This window comes from Hemitrygon akajei, chromosome 9 (assembly GCF_048418815.1).
Source record: "Hemitrygon akajei chromosome 9, sHemAka1.3, whole genome shotgun sequence".
Lineage (NCBI taxonomy): Eukaryota > Metazoa > Chordata > Chondrichthyes > Myliobatiformes > Dasyatidae > Hemitrygon > Hemitrygon akajei.
The window spans coordinates 156,943,853-156,962,471 of NC_133132.1; the positions used below are offsets into that span (position 1 = coordinate 156,943,853).

The 18,619-nt window shown below is 39.8% G+C and overlaps 1 protein-coding gene across 1 annotated transcript in view; it reads left to right on the plus strand.

Moving 5' to 3' along the window:
• The window catches only part of trdn (triadin), a 507,565-nt gene extending 494,390 nt beyond the window's left edge, over positions 1–13,175 (plus strand). The window contains exon 59 of the mRNA XM_073055375.1: positions 11,450–13,175. Within this exon, the coding sequence (XP_072911476.1) occupies positions 11,450–11,607 (158 nt within the window). The 3' untranslated portion in view covers positions 11,608–13,175. The remainder of the gene's footprint in view (positions 1–11,449) is intronic.
• Positions 13,176–18,619: the final 5,444 nt, after the last annotated feature.

Sequence of the window (18,619 nt, forward strand, 5' to 3'; positions counted from 1 at the left end):
TTTGGTATTATCCCTTCAATATCGCCTAATAAAAATAATATTGGGCTATGTGGAAGTTGTATTCCAATAACTTGTTCCAGTAAAAGTCTTAGATTTATCCAAAAATGTTGAATTTTAAAACAAGACCAAGTAGAGTGTAAAAAAGTACCGATTTCTTGATTACATGGGAAACATTGGTCAGATAAATTTGGGTTTAATCTATTTATTTTTTGTGGTGTAATATATAATTGATGTAAAAAATTGTATTGTACTAATCTAAGTCGGACATTTATTGTATTCGTCATACTATCAAGACATAGCCTTGACCAATTTTTTTCATCAATTTTAATATTCAAATCAGGTTCCCATTTTTGTCTTGACTTATGAATTCCTGGTTTAATTGTCTGTTTTTGAATGAAATTATACATACAAGACGTAATTTTTGAATTAAAGTTTCTATTTCATTAGGTTTTGGCATGAACATTGTTTGACCCAGTTTATCTCTTAAATAGGCCTTTAATTGAAAACAACAGAAAAGAGCGTTACTTGATATTTTATATTTATTCTTTAATTGATCAAACGACATCAATATACCTCCTTCAAAACAGTCACCTATATATCTGATCCCTTTTTGAAACCAGTTATATAAAAGTTGATTATCCATTGTAAAAGGAATGTCTATTTTGAATTAGGGTTCTCTTTGCTAATAAAGATTTCTTTATCTCATCATCCACATTTATCTTATTCCATAAATCGATCAAATGTTTTAATATAAGAGATTCTTTCTTTTCCCGTATCCATCTGGATTCCCATTTATATATAAAATCTTCTAGTATATTTTCTCCTATTTTATCTAACTATTCTAATCCATGCCGATTTTTCTTCATCAAAAAAGATGCAATAAAACTATGTTGATTTGCTTTATAATAATTCTTAAAATTTGGAAGTTGTAACCCTTCTAGGTCAAATTTACATGTCAATTTTTCCAACGATATTCTTGACATCTTACCTTTCCAAAGAAACTTCCTCACAACTCTTGAAAAAAACTTCTGGGGCAGTTGTATTGGTAATGTTTGAAATAAATATTGTAATCTAGGAAATATATTCAGACATTTTCAACACATTATTCCTGTATTTTTATATATCTAATTTTACATTTTCTTATAAAAGGACTATATGCAAAATCATCATGCCATTTACCAAACATGACTCTGTATAGGAAAGATCACCCACCAGGTTCATGAACTGGACAATTGCAGGCATAGACTTCAGCATTTTAAGACGATTCATTCTCTAGTGAAGAACTATAGGCAGAGAATGCTGACTTTAGACATGCCATGAAGCTTCTTCCTGTAGTTCCATGTTCCTAAATGTTATTACACTGGGGAAATGATTCCATGAGCTTAGAAGAACATAGAAGAAATGTTTGGCTAAACTTGATTGAATCAGAATTTCCATTGGGACTCTCTGGATCTCCTGTTGCAATATCAAGGCGGAAGGATCCTGCAGAACTCCCAAACAAATTATATCAACTTACAAGTTCAACCATTACAAAAGTTTACTGGGGAGCCATTGAGAATATGATAAGAGATTTGGACAACATCCAGTAAATTTATTGTTACTACATAGAATTGTAGTGAATCTGACAATGCATAGCCATTTTGGTGGAATCTACAATATGCATTAATGCTTTAGATGAAGGGATTAAAAGTAACATTAGCAAATTTGCAGATGACACAAAGCTGGGTGGCAGTGTGAAATATGAGGAGGATGTTATGAGAACGCAGGGTGACTTGGACAGGTTGGGTGAGTGGGCAGATGCATGGCAGATGCAGTTTAATGTGGATATATGTGAGGTTATCCACTTTGGTGGCAAGAACAGGAAGGCAGATTACTATCTGAATGGTGTCAAGTTAGGAAAAGGGGAAGTACAACAAGATCTAGGTATCCTTGTTCATCAATCACTGGAAGTAAGGATGCAGGTACAGCAGACAGTGAAGAAAGCTAATGGCATGTTTGCCGTCATAACAAGGAGAGTTGAGTATAGGAGCAAAGAGGTCCTTCTGCAGTTGTACAGGGCCCTGGTGAGACCACACCTGGAGTATTGTGTTCAGTTCTGGTCTCCAAATTTGAGGAAGGACATTCTTGCTATTGAGGGAGTGCAGTGTAGGTTCACGAGGTTGACTCCCGGGATGGCGGGACTGTCATATGATGAAAGATTGGAGCGACTGGGATTTAGATTGGATACACTGGAATTTAGAAGGATGAGAGGGGATCTGATTGAAATACATAAGATTATTAAGGGATTGGACACGCTAGAGGCAGAAAACATGTTCCCGATGTTGGGGGAGTCCAGAACCAGAGTTCACAGTTTAAGAATAAGAGGTAGGCCATTTAGAACAGAGTTGAGGAAAAACTTTTTCACCCAGAGAGTTGTGGATCAATGGAATGCTCTGCCTCAGAAGGCAGTGGAGGCCAATTCTCTGGATGCATTCAAGAGAGAGTTAGGTAGAGCTGTTAAAGATAGCAGAGTCAAAAGGGATATGGGGAGAAGTCAGGAATGGGGTACTGATTGTAGATGATCAGCCATGATCACATTGAATGGTGGTGCTGGCTCAAAGGGCCGAATGGCCTACTCCTGCACCTATTGTCTATTGTCTTCAGTATCTCTGGTGAGTACTTCAGTCTGGAGTTGTCTGCACCAGGGAAAGCCACAGTATGGCACAGTGACACAACATGTGAAGCTGCTGCATCACAATTCGAACAACCCGGGTTAAATCCCGTGATGGTGCCTGTGTGGAGTTTGCAAGTTCTCCCTGTGGTCATGTGAGCCTTTGTAGAGTTGATTAGGTTTCTAATCAAATCGCAATAAAGTACAGGTTGTTAAGTTAATTGACTGCTATAAATTGCCCCTAGTATTTAAATAAAATCTGGATGGATTTGATGAGAGTGTAGGAACAATAAAATGCAATTAGCGCAAATGGCTTCTTGATTCTATAACTCCATGAGATCTATAGTAAACAAAACTGAGAACGATGACTCATTAAACCAAAAATTCCCAGTTCTCTACTTCAAAGGGAAATTGGAGACTAGTGCAGAAGGGAAGGGTTCACTGATCCCTGATTGTGGTGGTGAGGTTGTCTGGGTGTGTGCACGTAAAGATATGGTACTGGTGGTCAGCTAGAACTGCTGTTTGAACACACAAGGATTTCAAGGGGAAAATGCAAAAGTGTTAGAACTTTTAGCCACGGTGGCAGGGCCTCTGACACTGAGTCTGACCCTGTGGTGCAGAAGGATGGGATGGAGATGAGGAGAGCTGTTGTCATTGGAGACTCTATAGTCAGGGGAGCAGACAGGAGATTTTGTGGACGTGAGAAGGACACCCGCATGGTTTGTTGCCTCCCGGGTGCCATGGTCCGGGATGTCTCTGACCGGGTGCACGACATCCTGGTACGAGAGGAAAAGCAACCAGAAGTCATGATACATGTTGGTACCAATGACATAGGCAGGAAGAGGGATGAGGTCCTGAAGTGTGAGTTTCGTGAACTAGGCAGAAGGCTGAAGAACAGGACCTCAAGGGTGGCGTTCTCAGGATTGCTGCCAGTACTACGTGATAGTGATGGTAAGAATTGGAGGAGATGGCAGGTGAATGCGTGGCTGAGGAGTTGGTGCAGGGCGCAGGGTTTTAGATTTTTGGATCATTGGGATCTCTTCTGGGGAAGGTGGGACCTGTATTGATTAGATGGGTTGCACCTGAACTCGAGGGGGAGCAATATCCTTACAGGTAGGTTTGCTAGCATGGTTCAGGAGGGTTTAAACTAATTTGCAAGAGGAATGGGACCCGGAGCGATAGAGCAGTGAAAGAAGTGCATGGAGTAAAGCTAGATCTAACATATAGAGAGGCTTTGAAGAAAGAAAAGCTGAATAAAGGGTGTAAAGGTTGTAAGGCAGAAGGGCTAAAGTGTGTGTACTTCAATGCAAGAAGCATCAGGAACAAAGGTGATGAACTGAGAGCTTGGATACATACATGGAATTATGATGTAGTGGCCATTACGAAGACTTGGCTGGCACCAGGGCAGGAATAGATTCTCAATATTCTGGGATTTCAGTCCTTTAAAAAGGATAGAAAGTGGGGGGGAGGGGGGGAGGGGAGGAGGGGGTGGCATTACTGGTCAGGGATACTATTACAGCTGCAGAAAGGGTGGGTAATGTAGCAGGATCCTCTTTTGAGTCAGTATGGGTGGAAGTCAGGAACAGGAAGGGAGCAGTTACTCTACTGGATGTATTCTATAGGCCCCCTGGTAGCAGCAGAGATACCGAGGAGCAGATTGGGAGGCAGATTTTGGAAAGGTGCAAAAATAACAGGGTTGTTATCATGGGTGACTTTAACTTCCCTAATATTGATTGGCACTTGATTAGTTCCAAGGGTTTAGATGGGGCAGAGTTTGTTCAGTGTGTCCAGGACGGATTCCTGTCACAGTATGTTGACAAGCTGACTAGGGGGAATGCCATACTAGATCTAGTATTAGGTAATGAACCGGTTCAGGTCACAGATCTCTCAGTGGGTGAGCATCTGAGGGACTGTGATCACCACTCCCTGGCCTTTAGCATTATCATGGAAAAGGATAGAATCAGAGAGGACAGGAAAATTTTTAATTGGGGAAGGGCAAATTATGAGGCTATATGGCTAGAACTTGCGGGTGTGAATTGGGATGATGTTTTTGTAGGGAAATGTACTATGGACATGTGGTTGATGTTTAAGGATCTCTTGCAGGATGTTAGGGATAAATTTGTCCCGGTGAGGAAGATAAAGAAAGGTAAGGTGAAGGAACCATGGGTGACAAGTGAGGTGGAAAATCTAGTCAGGTGGAAGAAGGCAGCATACATGAGGTTTAGGAAGCAAGGATCAGATGGGTCTATTGAGGAATATAAGGTAGCAAGAAAGGAGCTTAAGAAGGGGCTGAGAAGAGCAAGAAGGGGGAATGAGAAGGCCTTGGTGAGTAGGGTAAAGGAAAACCCCAAGGCATTCTTCAAATACGTGAAGAACAAAAGGATGACAGGAGTGAAGGTAGGACCGATTAGAGATAAAAGTGGGAAGATGTGCCTGGAGGCTGTGGAAGTGAGCGAGGTCCTCAATGAAGACTTCTCTTTGGTATTTACCAATGAGAGGGAACTTGATGACGATGAGGACAATATGAGTGATGTTGATGTTCTGGAGCATGTTGATATTAAGGGAGAAGAGGTGTTGGAGTTGTTAAAATACATTAGGACGGATAAGTCCCCGGGGCCTGACGGAACATTCCCCAGACTGCTCCATGAGGAGGGGGAAGAGATTGCTGAGCCTCTGGCTAGGATCTTTATTTTCTCGTTGTCCACGGGAATGGTACCAGAGGATTGGAGGGAGGTGAATGTTGTCCCCTTGTTCAAAAAAGTTAGTAGGGATAGTCCGGGTAATTATAAACCAGCGAGCCTTACGTCTGTGGTGGAAAAGCTGTTGGAAAAGATTCTTAGAGATAGGATCTATGGGTATTTAGAGAATCATGGTCTGATCAGGGACAGTCAGCATGGCTTTGTGAAGGGAAGATCGTGTCTAACAAGCCTGATAGAGTTCTTTGAGGAGGTGACCAGGCATATAGATGAGGGTAGTGCAGTGGATGTGATCTACATGGATTTTAGTAAGGCATTTGACAAGGTTCCACATGATAGGCTTATTCAGAAAGTCAGAAGGCATGGGATCCAGGGAAGTTTGGCCAGGTGAATTCAGAATTGGCTTGCCTGCAGAAGGCAGAGGGAGTACTTTCAGATTAGAGGGTTGTAACTAGTGGTGTTGACAAAGTGTGACAAAGGTTGGTGGTGTTGTGGATAGTGTAGAGGATTGTTGAAGATTGCAGAGAGACATTGATAGGATGCAGAAGTGGGCTGAGAAGTGGCAGATGAGTTCAACCTGGAGAAGTGTGAGGTGGTACACTTTGGAAGGACAAACTCCAAGGCGGAGTACAAAGTAAATGGCAGGATACTTGGTAGTGTGGAGGAGCAGAGGGATCTGGGGGTACATGTCCACAGATCCCTGAAAGTTGCCTCACAGGTAGATAGGGTAGTTAAGAAAGCTTATGGGGTGTTAGCTTTCATAAGTCGAGAGATAGAGTTTAAGAGATGCGATGTAATGATGCAGCTCTATAAAACTCTAGTTAGGCCGCACATGGAGTACTGTGTCCAGTTCTGGTTGCCTTGCTACAGGAAGGATGTGGAAGCATTGGAAAGGGTACAGAGGAGATTTACCAGGATGCTGCCTGGTTTAGAGAGTATGGATTATGATCAGAGATTAAGGGAGCTAGGGCTTTACTCTTTGGAGAGAAGGAGGATGAGAGGAGACATGATAGAGGTGTACAAGATAGTAAGAGGAATAGACAGAGTGGACAGCCAGCGCCTCTTCCCCAGTGCATCACTGCTCAGTACAAGAGGACATGGCTTTAAGGTAAGGGGAGGGAAGTTCAAAGGGGATATTAAAGGAAGGTTTTTCACTCAGAGAGTGGTTGGTGTGTGGAATGCACTGCCTGAGTCAGTGGTGGAGGCAGATACACTAGTGAAGTTTAAGAGACTACTAGACAGGTATATGGAGGAATTTAAGGTGGGGGGTTATATGAGAGGCAGGGTTTGAGGGTCACCACAACATTGTGGGCCAAAGGGCCTATAATGTGCTGTACTATTCTATGTTCTATGTTATTACCACTACTTTCATCTGTATCTCTGTAATACAGTCCTTTTTTTTACCTTATAGGACAAAGGTCTGTCGCAGAAGTGACATCAAAAGGTTGGCTATCTGAATGCAACTCAGTTATATTTGGTGTGAAATAGGCATTCTGGGTATTTTATTTTACAAAAACAATCCGCAAATAGTGCTATATAAATTAAAATATCATTAAATTGATATTTCTGATTTTTCTCAATGTTCTGTTCAGCAGATGTGGAGAGTAAGATCATAAGAACATTAGACCACCTTCCCATATGGTTGGTTAAAATGTGCCTTGCACTTTTATACAGCTACTACATTAAATCTGATTCTTAATATGGATTAAGATAGCAGAGCAAAGGGCATCAAGCATAATAAGAGTGGAGGGTCTGTTCTATTAAATTCTGCAAATGAAAAATGAGACTAGCCAAAATCCACTGAAAAAAGGCTCATACCAGAAACAAGCAATAAAGCAGAATGTGCAATTCCTATTGGGATTTTGCACCTTGGAAAGCGAGGGACAAAATGTGTAGGGGGAAGGGAATATATTTGCCTGCTCAGCCAAAGAGGAGTTCATGATGTGGTCAATGCAATACATGGCAGCAGAGAGATTCCGTATTATAGGAATGGGCCAGGAGAATCCCCAAGGACAATAAGAAGTGAAAAGGGAAAAAGATGGAGACATGCACGAGGTCGAGCAGCATCTACGTGGAGAAAAACAGAATTTCTGTGTGGGATTTGCAAGTTTTTCCTTTGCGTCCCTGATTTCACGTAGGTTCCCCAGTTCCCCCCCACATCTCGCAATTACCCCGGCATAGTTTTCTGGTAAGAGAATGAAGTGAGATTAATGAGCTTCTTGGGGAATCAGATTGATGGGGTTCCTTTGAGAGCCATCACAGACTCGATGGGTTGAATGCACTATGACACATGAGAATATCAGGGCAACACACACAAAATTCTGAATGAACACGGCAGATCAGGCAGCATCTATGGAAAAAAGAACAATCGACATTTTAGTCCGAAATCCTTTATCAGGGCTGGAGAAAAAAAAATGAGAAGGAGAGTAAGAAGGTGGGGGGGGGTGGGGAATGGGAGAAGAAATGCAAGGTAGAAGGTAATAGGTGAAATTGGGAGAGAGGCAGGGGTGAAATAGAGAGCTGGGAAGTTGATTAGTGAAAGGGATAAAGGGCTGGAGAAGGGGGTATCTGATAGGAGAGAACAGACCATGGTTAAAAGGGAAGGGGAAGGAGTATCAGAAGGAGGTAAGGAGATAAGATAAGAGGGGGAAATGAGAATGGGGAATGGTGATGGGGGCGGCAGTTACTGGAAGTTCAAGAAATTGATGTTCATGCCATCAGGTTGAAGGCTACCCAGATGGAATATAAGGTGTTTCTCCTCCAACCTGAGTGTAGCCTCACTGTGGCAGTAGAGGAGGCCATAGACTGACATGTCGGAAGTAGAACTAAAATTGGTGACCACCAAGAGGGGTAGCTTTTTCTGGTTCTCAGTGAAGCGGGCTCCCAATACACGTTGGGTCTCACCGCTAAACAGGAGGCCAAACCGGAAGCACAGTAGATAACCTCAACAGACTCGCAGGTGAAGTGTCACCTGGAAGCACTGTTTGGGGCCCTGAATGGTAGTGAGGGAGGAGATGTAGTGGCAGGTGAGGCTCTTGCTCTGCTTGTAAGGATAAATAGCAGGAGGGAGATCAGTTGGGAGGGTTGAATGGACAAGGGAGTCATCTAGAGAGCGATCTCTGTGGAAAGCAGAAAGTTGGGGGAGGGACAGATGTGTTTGGTAGTGGGATGCCGTTGAAGATGACGGAAGTTATGGAGAATTATGTGCTGGACACGGAGGCTGGTAGGGTGGTAGGTGAGGAGAAGAGGAACCCTATCATTAGTGGGGTGGCAGGTGGATTGAGGTGAGGGCAGACATCCGCGAAATGGAGGACATGTGGGTGAGGGCAGACAGACAGACATACTTTATTGATCCCGAGGGAAATTGGGTTTCGTTACAGTCGCACCAACCAAGAATAGTGTAGAAATATAGCAATATAAAACAATAAATAATTAAATAATAATAGGTAAATTATGCCAATTATGCAATGAGGGAAAGACCTTTCCATCTTTACATTCTATCCTCCTGTTTCTCCTCTCATAATGTAAATTGATTTTGGATTCCTCTACTCCATTTATGGGCAGCACTGGAAAACCAACTCTATTGTTCACATCAGTTGATTTGAAAGGTTTGGAAGCTAGTAACATAGTATTCAGCTGGATTTGTTTATAGAGCTGACTACAAGCATCTTTTCAGAAGGTTGTTAGTTTTCCAGTTTGCTGTTTCATCAATCCAGTATCTGTTAATGAATTGTTCATGCTATCATTCCAATGAAACCATTTCACATTTCACTGTTGTGGAATTTGAGAATTAGAGATTCTCCCTTGGGAATGGTTGAGGGAAGTGGGGTATAGGCTGATGGTTGAATGTCTAAGATGATAATGTTGTGGCTGAAAGAATAATGATGTCGACTGTGCTAATGTGGAAATGGAACTGCAGCCAAAACCTCAAACTAGAGGCATGAAATGTAGCAGTGACTTCATCCAAGTTTCAGGAAGTCAATAATTATGTTATGGCATTCACCATTTGTTGTAAGAGAAAATAAGATTTACTGTTAAAACTTTGGCAACTATTTTATTTTATTCTGTAATTTTGTTATTAAGTCTTTCTGTAACCACCATTCTGTTATCAACATATAGTTTTACTGGTAATCTCATCAACTGAGAGTGTAAAAGTTAATTGACAGAGAAAATCTGTCTATTCATCTGAAATCTATTTTTAATATCGGTTCCTAGACAAATTCATAGACAGAGACAATCTGCAGATGCTGGAAATCCAAAGCAACACAGACACACAATGCTGGAGGAACTCAGCAGGTCAGGCAGCATCTACAGAAAAGAGTAAACAGTCAACATTTCGGGCTGAGACCCTTCTTCAGGACACTCTTTCCATAGATGCTGCCTGGCCTGCTGAGTTCCTCCAGGATTTTGTCTTTGTTGCACCAGATTTATAGATTTGGCTTTGACTGGTCTCCTGGTACACACCAAGTTTTTTAAAATAAATTGCCCATTATTTAGAACTGCAACTCCATGTACGCTACAATAGTTTTGAAGATGGCTTAATGCAGCATGGCTAATAACACATGTTTTTTACAGCACCAGTCAATATAATGACTGATACAAGGTGAACCTTTGGGTGATGGACTTAATTTTGTGGAGTTGGTCTTATTAACTGGGCATACTACTGTTTCTGGTCCACTATATTATATTATGCACCAATAAGTAACACTAAGTTCTTCCTTGGCTGCCACCTGTAAATGTTCCATAGATACTGCCTGACTTACTGAGTTCCTCCAGCATTTTATTTCTAAATGTTTGCTCAGTTGAATACATTTAAATACATTTACTTTCAGAATTAAGTGACTGACTTAATGATTTTCAGCAACAGATCCTCGATAAAATTTACTCAGCTGACAAAATTAATATGAAGCTCTATTGAATAAAGCTCACTTTTTTGTATTTGCAATTCCTTAGAGTTTCATGCTATTATTCCAAAAGGTATCGAACTTTACACCCAATCTTATCAAGTACACCAATAACTGTGTCATGCTACAAGTGCTACATTCATTTTTAGTCATGTTGCATTTATACTTTTGGTACAATTACACATAAAGTGCTCGCTCTATTATGAACATTCATGGATAGAAGATAACTTTTGCACTAATTGCCTATTCAAAGTTAATAGAAAATACATAAAGGGTACCTGATCAGTCAGGTATTGCAAACAAATTATGCCATTGTATCTTTAAAACAGTTTGTAGCTTTTATTTTAAACTGGTAATATTCAGTGCTTTCATGCTGTCTTCTCTCATACTGCACTGATGAAGCATGAGCCAATTAGAGGAAATTTGCAGTTATGAAGTACCTGTATTTAAATTTGAAGCTTGAGTTTGCGCACTGGGTTTTGAGAGAATTTGCTTGTTTTTTTAGCCCACTACTTCCTTCCAAATGAATCACATGTACAGTATACGGTGGTAGACTGTTAGGATTTATCTGGTTTAAATTAATGATCCTAACCCTCAATTCGGCTGTGAAGTGCAGAAACCGTTCACGTGAGCCAGAAACACACCGGACTGCCTGTTTACATTCATTTCTTTAACAGTGTAACAAACATTAATGTTTTGGTGGAGATGTCTACAATGTCTCATCAACTGTGCATCTACTCTCAAACAGTCTGGCATGTCAAACTGCTCCCTGATTCCATTGCCCAAGTCACCAAAAACTTTTACTCAGTAGGCAGCCACTTTGTCTTCCCAAGTTCCATCTCAATCTTTTTCCAATTGCAATTCCAGCTGATTAAGGAAAAATTGAGAGTGTCTTCCTTTGAATTAAATTGTTGTGGTGTAAATCGGCAAGTAGTTCATTCTAAGACATTAAATAACTCAATGTGTACTTTAATGAATATATTCCTGCAGATTACAAATTTTGTTTTTCTTTGTTTCAGAAGCATTTATTAGAAATTGTGATGTTTTAGACTAAACCAAAATTACTCCAGTTGGTTGCTTCGTTCTAAGTGGTGCAATACACATAGTCATAAACATATTATCGACTGTATTTTCAATATGAAGTACTGTATATAACTCCATCACTCTATGGACATTTTAGTATCATTTTGTCTCTACAGCTCCTCTGCGCTTCTTCCAGTGTGTCTTCCTTGATGCTCCCAATGGATATGGGCCGATGTCAAATGCCTTATTATCTCTTCAAAGCCCTGCCGTGAGCAAAGATCACCACAAGCAGAGTAGCAAATCAGAGAGGAAGGTCAGATCTCCAGGACACTAGGTGAATAGATAACAAAGTTTACATGGAAAGTTATTCTGCACATTTTGTGCCGGTCCTCCTGGTCTGCCTCCGTCTGCAGAACTGTAAAAGGAGAGCACTGCGAAGAAAAAAGCAATTTACTACTGACGGCAATTGTAAAAGAGCAGGAATGATGATCAGTTTGAGTGGATCTCAACCTTATTTAGGACTGGAAAACTGAAATATCTAATTCCTTCTATCAAAACTGTGGTGCTATAGCATTAAATTGCGACCACACACCTGCATTTTCAGCTCCCTTGTCTCCTGTAGTTTTTGCAGGACTTTTGGAAATTCCGGGATGTGTTGGTTAAAAATGTTTTTCAATTGCTTGTAAAGTGCAACACTTCTGCACTTCTGAAACCTATTCAATTCAATCCTCTTTGTATTGAAGAATAACTCCTGTCTATATAATGAGTCCAGAAAATTTAAATTTTTATGTCTTGTGAATTTTTTTTTCAGAATACTTTTTTGCTTGCATCAGTTGTTGTGGCTTCTGTCTGTGTATTCTGGATATTGTTGTAGTCATGGTGGCCCTTTCAGAGAACCAAGGCAATGTACTGTAGGATGTACAGATTGTGAAGCATTTCCAATAATCGTCATTCTATGACACAAATGCCAACGGGCAGTAAAGGTGCCCATCCAAATTTTCAATGTGACAGAAGTGTTGACAGTATGCACTGAAGCATTAGTTCTAAAGTAGAAATTGTTGGAAAACAGATTGTTTTTATGATACTAATTGCCCTTCAGTGTTCAAAAGTACTGTTGTGATTAACTGCCAGCTTGAAGGCTTCATACAGAGCAGATGCACTCTGCTATTTAGTCAGGCTTGTCTCATAGAAAGCTTTGGTGCATCTCGTCTGACAGTGCATGGACTTTTGGAAGCAACCTCACTTCCGCAACTGTATTTTTATAATCCGCAATGATTTGAGAAGAAAAAATAGAGTAATCAGCGTGGCTTTAATTATTTTTCAAGCATGTGGTGTTTTTTGTGGACAAATTTCACAGACCAGTTTTGGGCAATTGCTGAGGAAGCACATGAGGGAAAGATGTGTGGAGTCTGGAAGTCCATGGCTTAAGGAGAACTGGTGTTCTTATTACTGAATGCCAGCAAGACTTTAAAAAGCAAGCATTCTTTTAATACGGGTAATTGCATTTGACTTCAATGCAATTAATGCAGTGAGTGGTTTGAATATTGCTTTGCTCCACCTTAAGTCCAATGAAAGTAACACCAAATTCAGAAAGATTCACGAGCCAATGTGATATTAGTTATACTTTCATTGGCCGCTAATCTCTTCAGGTGCTATAGATTTTTATTAAGTTATTTGCCCTTTTCTAAAGAAAATGTGTGACAGCATCGTCCGGATGTTAACAGTGTTTGCATTCAATGCTTTTGATTTTTGCTGAATTGTTTTGTAATCGCAAAGCCACATGGAAAGCACAACTGACCTGTAGCTTCTCACCATTAGTGCAAATTTATATCTGAATCTCTTTGTTTTTGTACAGAGATCTTATAGATATTATTCTACTTGCAAATAAATTGCCTTATCATGCTTCTGGTGTAAGCATTGGAGCAACAGCATCACGGTGCCTGAGTGTGATTCCAGAAAGAAATTACGTTCTGGGCCCTACGCCAGAGTTCTGTGGCTAGAATTCAGTAAGATGACCCTGGTCTTGAATGGATGAAAATAAGATATGAAAGGTTTTTTTTTTAGTTTTAGCAATCTATTAAGATAGAAGGTAGAGAAAGCAGTTGAACAGAAATGGCTTTTTGAAGATCAGAACATTAAATAAAACTGGTAGTGCTGTCATAGTACAATGTCAATACGGAACAAATTGTGAACCAAAGGAATCTTGACTGTAACCACTTTCAAGTTATTTGTATTCTTTGCCAAAGAACTCTAAGTATTCTGTTTGGATTCAGGTTACTAGTCTGTGTCATTTGCATTGGGAGGTGATTTCTGATTTGCTCAGATGTGAAATGGCAATATGTTACAAAGGACAAAGCTTTCCAATTGCTGGAGTAATCCCGCCCAATCCAATCCTCCAAAACAGATGGATACAGCTTTTTGGAGTCCACGGGGAAGGAAGGAGCATTTGATATTGGCAACAAGATACGTTTAACAGGAAAAGAGCGACTGGAGAATATATTTTTTCTAACAGAAGTTGGAGAAGTTCAGATGACATTATACATAAGATAAAATTTGCTTGTAAATGCAAATTTTAGTAAAGTGTTCCAATTGGCCCATAAGGTTTTTGGCAGTTTATTCATCAAGGTAATGCAAAAGTGTATGTAAGGGGCAAGATAGAGGCAGGTTTTAATTTCCAGAGCTAATGAACTAAAGAATGAAAGATGCAGACGGGACTTTTGCAATGTGTTACACATTTGTGCCATTTTAGAATTTGTGGCTGAGAATTTAAGGCTTATAGTTGTTCATTTGCCAAAAGGTGCAAATGTACCTGCTGATCAGTTTTCAAAGGATTTGCTGCATCAGGCTAAATGTTATTTTACATGAATTTAAATCATGGAGAAGATTAAGACACTAAGTGCTGTGTAACTGCAAGGCTCTTGCCAAAGAGGAGCTCCAGCTATACTCTTATATTGACATTCAAAATGAATGTAATGCCTGACATTCTGTGTTGGTTGAAAGAAATTCAGTGTAAGAACAATAATACAGACTTGCTTCACTTGAAAGGCCACCCAAATAGTGGATAAAGCATTGCTTACAAGTTTGGGCATTTTTAAATTATTTTTAGATAGAATCCCATTTTGCAAGATGGAATAACCTTGTCTTTATTTCTGAGATTTCCTTATGTCATATAAATGTAAAGGAAATCTGCAAGTTACTGGTTCTAAATTGGGTCAGTCCTGTTTGGTAATATAAATTATTAGTCCTCTGTCGGATCACTTTCATTGGCCTAAGCAGAATGAGGAGCCTTCTTAAGGGAACTGGGAATGACATAATCACAATCAGTCTGTCCATCCTTCTTCTTAACAGGAAATGGCAGTATCAAAATTTGGCACAAGTTCCTGTTATATCTACTGATACATTTGCTCTTAACTTGCAATGAAATTTCCTAATATTTGATTTAGACTAAATAGGAGTTAAAAATAAAGTTGATGAATAGCTGTCGGAGATAAAAGAAAATGTCAGTCCTGCATTGAAGTTTCAATTTTTTTTTTTAACTTTGTTCAAATTTGTGCTTAAAAATTCACTTTAAAAATAATTGGGTCAGATAGTGTTGGATTTAGCCACTGTGGGAATCACGCACCATAGTGCCTACCCAGTGTTCCACTAACAAGCTGAGACTATCAATGATATTGGACTGACAGTTGGAGATACTTAAAAAATTAGTCAAATAGATTTAATAATTTAAATGTTAAAAGCATTCAAAATAAATTAAAAATAAACATAATTAAATGCATTGGACCATTTAAAGTATTCTGAAGCATTAAATTAAAATTAAGTGGAATAATGGAAGCACTTAGCTGTAATTATCTTTAGCCACTGGGCCAGAGACCCCATACTAAAGATCTACATGTCATTTCAGACTTTTGTATATGGTTCAGCAAGTCTGAAACAAACTGAGCTGTGAGCAGCCCATGGTCTGTGGTTCCCTTGGTTGGCACGGCGCACAGCAGTTATTGCTGTGGTCGCAGAGTTTCAGGGGCCCGAGTTCAATACAGACACTATCAGTATACAATCTGTACATTCTCTTCATGCCTGCATGGGTTTCTGCTTAATGCCCTGGTTTCCTCCCAAAAGCTCCAGATACACAAGAAGGTTAATTGCCTCCTGTAAATTACCCCCCAGTTAAGGTTAGTTGCAAAATATTCCGAATCAGAATCAGATTTATTATCACTGGCATCTGTTATGAAATTTGTTGTTTTGTGGCAGCAAGACATAAAATATAATATAAATGATATATATAGAGATACACACACATCATAATTATGACTTAGATGGTCATGGTCCCATGACCATGATTGTTCTTGGCAAATCTTTCTACAGACGTGGTTTGCCATTGCCTTCTTCTGGGCAGTGTCTTTACAAACAGGTGGCCCCAGCCATTATCAATACTCTTCACAGATTATCCGTCTGGAGTCAGTGGTCGCATAACCAGAATTAGTGATATGCACCAGCTGCTCATACCACTATCCATCATCTGCTCCCTTGGCTTCATGTGACCCTAACTGGGGGGGCTAAGCTGGAGAAACACCTTGCCCAAGGGTGACCTGCAGGCTGCAGGAGTCTCAGAAAACACAAAATTCACAAAGGAGATATTGCTAAAAGAGACCAAAAATAATAGTGAGGTAGTATTCATGGGTTCATTGTCCATTCGGAAATCTGATGGTGGAGGGGAAGAAACTGTTTCTAAAACATTGAGCTTGTGTCTTCAGTTCTCTTGTACCTCCTTGTTGATGGTAGCAATGAGAAGCGGGTATTTACTGGGTGCTGAGGGTCCTTAATGATGGGTGTCCCTTTTTGAGACATTGTCTTGTGAAAATGTCTTCAATGGTGACATTGATGAGCTAGTGGGATAGAGAATGGAAAATAAGAAACAGCGGAATCGGATTAATGCAAACTGGATGGGCCAATTAACTTCCTTCTCTGCCATTATATGTGAATGACCTGCCCCTCCATCTTCCCTTTCTTCTGTAGTCCACTCTCCTCTCCTATTAGATTCTTTCTTCTACAGCCCTTTATTTCTTCCATCTTCTTATTTCTTTGCCCTCCCTCCCACTCACCCATAGTCCCCTTCTCCTGATCTAACCTCTCACCTGCCAGCTTGTACTACTTCTCTTCTCTCCCCAACCTTCTTATTCTAGCATCTAACCCCCACCTCCCACATCCTTTCCAGTCCTGGTGCAGGGTCTCAGCCCAAAATGTCAATGCTTTATTCCCATCGATAGATGCTGCCTGACTTGCTGAGTTCTTTCAGCATTTTCAGCGTGTTGTTCTGAACAGCCAGCATCTGCAGAACCTCTTGTCTTTATGAGGCCGAATGTCATGCATGCATTAAACACACCCAGCAGTGACACTTGTTGTTTGACTATTTGGAGGGAATAGAAATCTTTCTGAAATTTTATCAAAACAGCACATTAGCATAAAGTGCGTTGAACGAGTCAAATTTTCATTCTTGTGAGTCAACTACACAATACAGAAGTCATTTATTGTTATTTAATTCTATACATGTATATAATGAATATAACCCTATATTGTTCTGTATATAGAAACTAGACAACGGTTCTCCTTACCAGAGTGTAATGTACAGTAGTACACATAACACACAAGGTAAGGATAAAATCTATAGAAGAATCACACATAAATAACAAACTAACGTGCATGGATTAAATGTTTAAGGTACAGAACAGGTTAACCAGTGACACTTCGAATGTAATGCGGCAGGGAGTTCAGAGGCCTAATGGCCTGAGGGAAGACATTGTTTCCCATCCTTGCTTTTTTGCATCGGAGTTTCCTGCCTGATGGTAGAAAGCCACAGAGTATTCTGCAAGTACGTACTATTGCATATTAAATTGCAATATATAGAAAAGGAAAAGGAAAAATGAAATCATTGATGCTACTATGAATCTCAAAAACATGCTGCATGTCTCTTGCTGAGATTAATTCAAGGGACATGATGCCACCACTGCGGGGCATGGTGAAAAATAAATCAGATGCCAACACCCAGCCACTCATCAGTACCTTGGGCAAAAAGGAGAATGTGTGTAAACTATTGTTCAGCTAACTGTATAATAACTTGGAAGCAGTTTTCAGACATGGAACCCAATAGAATTATCCTTCTGGCTAGCTGAATACTTTCACAATGAAGAAGCTAGATCCTGCTGAAAGGAATGAACACAAGACAAAGCTAAAACAATAGCTTATTCACTGGAAGACCCATCAGTTTCAATTCCTAGCCAGTTAAATTATTCACTTTATAATTAAGCAAAAGTGTTCACGTGATTAAATTTATTTGAATGCTTGGATATGGTAATTAGTATAATTGTGAAGAGCTGCTGCTACCATATTAATGTCAACAGATAATGTTAAAAGTAATAGGAATTAAAATATTACTTTCATAATTTTGCTAGAGTTGGTAGTGAGAACTTGTTTCTACTAGAAATTGATTTGATAAATAAATGAGATGATGGATATTTATCTCAAAGTCCCAAGGAATTCTTAGCTTGAGTCATACAAGAGAGGCAAGTGGTCAGCTCTACATAAACTTTACCACTGGACTAAATTAAGAACAACAGAAGTAATAAACATACAAAATATTCACATAGAAATCTCTTCACAGTTAATCAAAATTTTTTGCAGTGTATTCAGAAATGTTAAAAAAAGAGTTTAGGAGGTTCACTGAAGGTTGTGCAAGTAGATTGGCTGTTGTGAAATGTTGTTCAGAATCCTGAAGAGAGCAATCACTGCCCATGTTGCAGGACTCAGTGATCAAAGGGTAAAATAAACAATGACTGAAAATACTGATATCCATTAAAATGTGACTCATGACTATGGCATGCTCAGTTAATGGACTGAGCAAAATTTGATAATGCCTTAAGTCTTGGAAGTATGTTACTGTATTTTGTCTTCAAAGTAAATTTCAATTACTGTGCATAACATTATTATATGGATATTTCTTATATAGAGTCATAGTGAAGTACAACATAGAAATAGGCCCTTCTGCCCATCTAGTCTGTGCCAAACCATTTAAGTTGCCTACTCTTATAGACCTACACCTCGACCATAGCGCTCCATGTCCCTACTATCCATGTAGCTATCCAAACTTCTCTTAAACGTTGAAATTGAGCTCACAAGCACCACCTGCGCTGGAAGCTCATTCCACACTCTCACTACTCTCCGAGTGAAGAAATTTCCCCTCATGTTCTCCCTAAACTTTTCACCTTTCACCCTTAGCCCATGACTTCTAGTTGAATATTTGTAATAACAAACTGGCCACTGTGTGCAACTAAAAGCGTACAGTACAAAATCTA